Here is a 6,115-nt window from a genome sequence, read left to right on the forward strand (position 1 = left end):
GGATGCTTCAATGACTGAGCCACCCAGGCACCCTAAGAATTTACATTTTTAACAAGTATCCAGATATTGTTGATGCTGTTGGTCTGTGGACCGCACTTTGAGCAGCACTGCTTTAAAGGGTGGTGGAAGTGCAAGATGGAAGGAATCTGAATTTCTGAATGTCTGGGTTGGACAAAGGAGCTTGTCCACAAAACCTTGGACTGTTTTGTGAGAATGCCATGTTTTTGGGGTTCTGTTATAGCAGCTTAGTCATTTACCCTGGCCAACATAATCATCCTGACATTCTGCCAGTCCTTCTCTATGTCTAAACTGAATGTTTCCCACAATTTTCTTCTCTTTCGTCTTGAACTCTCCTTCATGGTGATGGAGAATAATATCAGCCACCTCTACCTAATGAATTTCATAAGAGCTTACATCAAGAATGCTATATTCAACTGTCAGTTTCAGTCTCAAGCAGTTCTCAGCAAAGGATTTTCCTTAACTGGCTTTCCAGAGGAGATACAGGGAACTTCAGTGATGGGCTTGGAGAGATGAGGATCTTCAGCTGTCTATAGCAGGTAGCAAGTCTCATAATAACCCAGTCCTTAAACATGATACTTAAGACAGCTGAACTTGAGTAACTTTTATTTTGGAGGCAGAGATGGGGGAGGGGGGACAGAAATTCAGAGTTTTCAAGAACTTGGCCACTTTCTCCAGGAGCCATATTCAATGACAGTCTCACAGATTACAACTGGCTAGATATCTGGACAAATCCTTGTTTCTGCAGTGTCTTACCCAGGCCACCCTGAGAATAGAGAAATACAGCATAGATCAGAGGCAGGGGCAGGAGTGTATAGTGGCTCAGCCGAGAGGGGATGTAGGGTCTGCAGTCTGGACTCAGTTTATACTGTGGGAGAGGCTCAATAGGGAGGGTTTGCCCGTCTAAGAACATGTGCCACAGAGATGCATGGGGTGAGCACATCACAGTATTTACTCTGCCTCATTTCACATCGGGAGAAGAGTCTCAGCTCCCTACAAAGCCCAGGGAGAATCCTACGGCAGAGATGCTGCTTATTTTATCAGCATCCTGAATACTGTCTGGGTCCATCCCTGGCAGCGTGGCTCATCATTGCCCTGCATGTTCTGCTTACCAGGCAGACATCCCATTACGATCTTTCACGACCCTCTTGGCACAGGCGATGTCATCACTGATGTTGTCATCCAGAAACCCTAGAAGGAAAAGTGGCTGAGCAGGGAGGGAAAAACCCCTTTTCCTGTTTCATTAATCAATGAGTTTTTGGGAGGAATTCCTATAGGAAATGGAGCCGGAGTCAGAAACCCTCTATCTCTGGAGCTCTTCTGTGGGTTTGCCTTCTGTTTGCCTGGGTTTTCTTGCCTTGCTTTGAATCTGCCTCTGAGCATTGTTCCTTCTGGAGGGCACCCAGGGCATACATGAGGGTCCCGGGAGAACCTCTGTTTTCAGGAAAAACTTAGTGTGTCCAGAGTGCTATGTGGGGTATGTGGACGGGTGATACAGTCATGTGTGTACGAGGAACAGGATGCCATGTATTGAGGGATGGGAGCCCAGGAAGGTGAGGCTTAGTCAGAGGTCATTGTATCTTTCTTCCTCCTTTCTGGCAGGAAGAGCTCTGTGGAAGACTGTTTGGGCCCCTTTCTTCCCTATCCTCAACTTCTACAGCACTGGCCAAGGGTCAGGTGTTAGGGAGCAGTGCACCTGCCCCATGTCAACCAGCCCTCAGAGGGGAAGGTGTCCTTACTACTGCACATTGTGTTGCAGGCATTTGCTGAAGGGGAGGAGTTATTTTTGCACCACCACTTGCTGTTGATCTGGAAGATCCCATAGTCACTGCTGCCATTGTCATTTTTCCCATTGAAGGCCCGGGTGTTGAAGTTACTCTCATGCTCAGCCATGCAGACCCCTGTGTCAGAGAGAACAAAAGGTGTGGCTAGAAAAGGAGGATTGTTTCATGATGAGACACAACTTCTGCTGTACTAGAACTGCCATAAAGTCCCCTAAGACTGAAATGAAGAGACTATGAGGTCCTCAATGTTATATTTATATGTATGTGTGTACACACACACACACACACACACACACACACACACACACACACACTTTAAGTAGGCTCACACCCACCATGGAATCCAACGTGGGGCCTGAAATCACGACCCTGAGATCAAGACCTGAGCTGAGATTAAGAGTCAGACACTTAACTGACTGAGCTACCCAGACACCCCTAGATTTATATTTATAATCCATTGTGTATTCCTGGTCCTAAGCAATAATTGGCCCATGATAAGTATGTAATAACAATTTGTTAAATAAATGCATTTGGGATGCCTGATAATCAATCAATCACAGTCTGTTTCCCAGTCTACATTTCCAGCCTCATCTCCCAGCCAAATATCTAACTCTTGCCTTGTATATTTACTTTTTGCCTTCTATCCCCAGGTATATGGAAGGGAAGAAGGTGGAGAAGTAATGGAGGGGCATCCTAGAAAGGGAGCCCAAAAAAGCTATCCTTTGGGGGGGGACAGGAAAGGATGTTTGGCATGAAGAAAAATGAAGATATCCAAGGGAAATTGAAATAACTTTATGTGTTGTGCCTAATGGGATGGGTGACCAAGATTCTCAATCCTTCTTGCACTTTGTCATCGTCTCCCCTTCTGTTCTCACAATTCCCTTCCAACTCTCTTGTGACATGGATAGAACAGACTTTAGACAAACTCAGCAGAGGTTAGTTTTTGGTGGACAAAAGGGCAGGGGAGAGGGTGGGAGGCAGCACCAGCTCTGCTGCAGGGACCTGGACTAAAAAGGATGCAGATGAAAGCCAAGGTGATGGGAGCAAACTTGCAAGTGGTTAGGTGAGTTTTTGGATGGGTCCAAGGAAGTATTCAAAGGCACTGGGTGGGAAGGTGATTTCGGGGAACAGCAGAAGAAAATCTATTACAGATCAAATAATCCCTGGTGGAAAGAGAGAAACGGAGATCCTGATAGGAATGACAAGGCAGCAGAGGTGGAGACAAGAGGAGCATTCGGGGAGTGCAAGAGAGCAAATGAGTAAATGAGTAAATCACAAGGTGAAAAGGGAAAGATTGTTTGGTTGGGGAAGAAGGCCTCTTTGAGCAGAGATAGAATGATGGATGGTTCATACTCACAGTTTGCCAGGCTGTAGCCGTGGAAGCCATCCATTCCCTCTGCCTTCAGCTTGCGGGCCAGCTCACACTTGGAGAAGATTTTGGCCTCATATGCTGCAAAGAAGCAGCCGAGGAGGGAGATGATCAGAATGGACCTCATTTCTGTAGCTGGTGGAACCCCAGTCTGCTATGTCCAGGATGCTGTTGTCTCTTATACCCTACGGGCACGAAGATGTCTCTGATTGGGCAATAATGCTGGCAGCTCTGCCAGGAAGGATATGGTTGCCCAAGGCTAATTCCCCAAACTGGCCCTGCCAGGGTGAACTTCAGGGAAGGGGATGTAACCAAGAATAATACCAGGAATAAAGTCTCATTTTGGTGGGAGTGGGTCCTGTATTTGGGCAAATGCATGAGGAGGTAAAATGGGGAGAGATGGGAGTTGGTAGGAAAAAGTATGGTTTTCTTTTTTTCTTTTTCTTTTCCTTGCCTTGCCATGCCTTGCCTTGCCTTGCCTTTGCTTTCCTTTTTTGAGAGAATGTGTAAGTCGGAGAGGGGCAGAGGGACACAGAGAGAGAATCTCAAGCAGGTTGCATGCTCAGCGTGGAACTGACTCAGGGCTCGATCCCTTGACTCTGGGATCATGACCTGAGCTGAAATCAAGAGCCAGATGCTCAACTGACTGAACCACCCAAGTGCCCCACCAGTATGATTTTCAAGCCTTGTGCTTTTGTTGGAATGTCCCCAGAGGGGGTTGTCCCTGTGTGCTTTGCTGAACTTTGGCTCATTATCTGTGCTTGGCTGAAGGTATTTTCCTACTCAGTCTAGTGGGGGGAATCCATGATTGGCATCACTGAGTTTGGAGCAATTGAGGATCTTCTGGGATCAGCAATCAGTAAATTATAAGTTGAACAGGAGACTACTAGAACCTAAGTTCATAATATCTCTGTGTCTGAAAGAAGTTATCAGATCTAAACCTCCAACTCTACTTGAATTCTCTCTAGTATCTATGTAATCAGTGATTGTCAAACATCTTGTATTAGTCAGTGTTCTCTAGAGAAACAGAACTAAGAGGAGATATACATGGTTAGAAAAAAGCTGGGGTGCCTGGGTGGCTCAGTCGGTTAAGCGCCTGATTTTGGCTCAGGTCATGATCTCGCGGTCCATGAGTTCTAGCCCTGCATCGGGCCCTGTGCTGACAGCTCAGAGCTCAGAGCTTGGAGCCTGCTTCAGATTCTGTGTCTCCTTCTCTCTTTCTCTCTCAGCTCTCCTCTCTCTCTTTCTCAAAAATAAACATTAAAACAATTTTAAAAAGAAAAAAGCTGATTATTTTTATTAGAGCACAAGGCCTTGATTTCAGTTAGATGGATAGACATTGTGAAGGAAGAATTATCACTATATCAGTACTTTCTTTAAAAAAATTTTTTTCTTAATGTTTATTTATTTTTGAGAGAGAGAGAGGGAGAGTGTGTGAGCACAAGCTGGGGAGGGGCAGAGAGAGAGGGGGATGGAGGGTTTGAAGTGGGCTCTGCACTGACAGCAGTGAGCCTGATGTGGGGGCTCCAACCCACAAACTGTGAGATCATTCCCCTACTCCTCTCCCTTCTGGCAACCATCAGTTTGTTTTCTGTATTTATGGGTCTCTTTCTGCGTTTTTTGTTCTTTTTTTTTTTTTTTAGATTATACATATGAGTGAAATCATATGGTACTTGTCTTTCAGACTTGAGAGTTTTTAATATTCTCTAGTGTAGATTTATCTTCCAACTGCTGATTTTTTGGCCATTTTGTGGACTGAGATTTTTTCCAAGTCTTTTATAATGTTGGATCTCAGACTCATTTTGAGTGCGAAAACACACGTACACACTCTCAATTCCTGGTCATTAAGCTATGTACTCTCTCGCCTCCTCAGATGTGCTCTGGATAAGCTTTTGCCTCAGACAGGAGCAGGCAGCAGTTTTTCCCATCTCTCTTTAATAAAAAGAGAACCTGTTCCCAGCCCCTCCTTTCTAGAGTGACTTTGGCTCCAGTTCCTACTGCAAGTGGAGAAATTTTGGTCTCTGTTAACCTGCAGGAGCTGAACTTATAGCTGCCTCTTGCTATAAGGTCTTCAGCTTCAGCCCTACTCACAGCTTTTATTAGTTTCCTTATATTTGTGGTCCATGGAGATTTTATTTATTTATTTATTAAAATTAAAAAAAAAGTTTATGTTATTTATTTATCTGTTTATTAAAAAAAAGTTTATTTTAGTTTTGAGAGAGAAATAGGGCACACAAGAGGGAGGGGCAGAGAGTGAGGGGAACAGAGGGTCTGAAGCAGGTTTTGCGCTGACAGGGACGCTGGGCTCGAACTCACAAAACTGTGAGACCATGACCTGAGCCAAAGTTGGATGCTCAACTGACGGAGCCACCCAGGCGCCCCTGGAGATATTTATTTATTTATTTATTTATTTATTTATTTATTTATTTAATTTATTTTTAAAACCTATTTATTTTTTAATGTTTACTTATTATTTTGAGAGAGACAGATCGCAAGTGCAGGAGGGGCAGAGAAAGAGGGAGACATAGAATCCGAAGTGGGCTCCTGGTTCCTAGCTGTCAGCACAGAGCTTGACATGGGGCTTGGACCCACAAACCGTGAGATCATGACTTGAGCCAAAGTAGGCTTAACCGACTGAGCCACCCAGGTGCCCCTATTTTGTTTTTGAGCTATTATATGCCTTTTACACTTTTTCCTTTTCATTTTTTCATTTATTTTTGTGCGCTTGCTTTATGTAGGGTATCTCAAAGCATGGACTTACAGTGCAATATTGAACAGAAGTCCTATTAATAACTGAAACATTTTAATGCAATCCATTAAAAACCCAATCTGCTTCCTTTTTTTTTTTTTTTTTTTTTTTTCTTAAAGCAGTCTTCACGCCCAGCACAGGGTCCAACACCGGGACTGGACTCACCACCCTGAGATCAAGACCTGAGCTGAAATC

At 44.4% G+C, this 6,115-nt stretch overlaps 1 protein-coding gene across 1 annotated transcript; it reads right to left on the minus strand.

Annotated features, from left to right (window-relative positions):
- Positions 1–643: 643 nt before the first annotated feature.
- On the minus strand, positions 644–3,298 carry LOC112867699 (lysozyme C, milk isozyme). The gene is made up of 4 exons (XM_025930691.2): positions 3,160–3,298; positions 1,758–1,919; positions 1,131–1,209; positions 644–784 (listed from the first exon to the last, which is right to left on the minus strand). Exons 1-4 carry the CDS (start codon positions 3,296–3,298, stop codon positions 718–720), a joined length of 447 nt encoding a protein of 148 aa, XP_025786476.2. The 3' UTR covers positions 644–717.
- Positions 3,299–6,115: the final 2,817 nt, after the last annotated feature.

This window comes from Puma concolor, chromosome B4 (assembly GCF_028749965.1).
Source record: "Puma concolor isolate L17-30 chromosome B4, mPumCon1.1.hap2, whole genome shotgun sequence".
NCBI classification, from domain to species: Eukaryota; Metazoa; Chordata; class Mammalia; order Carnivora; family Felidae; genus Puma; species Puma concolor.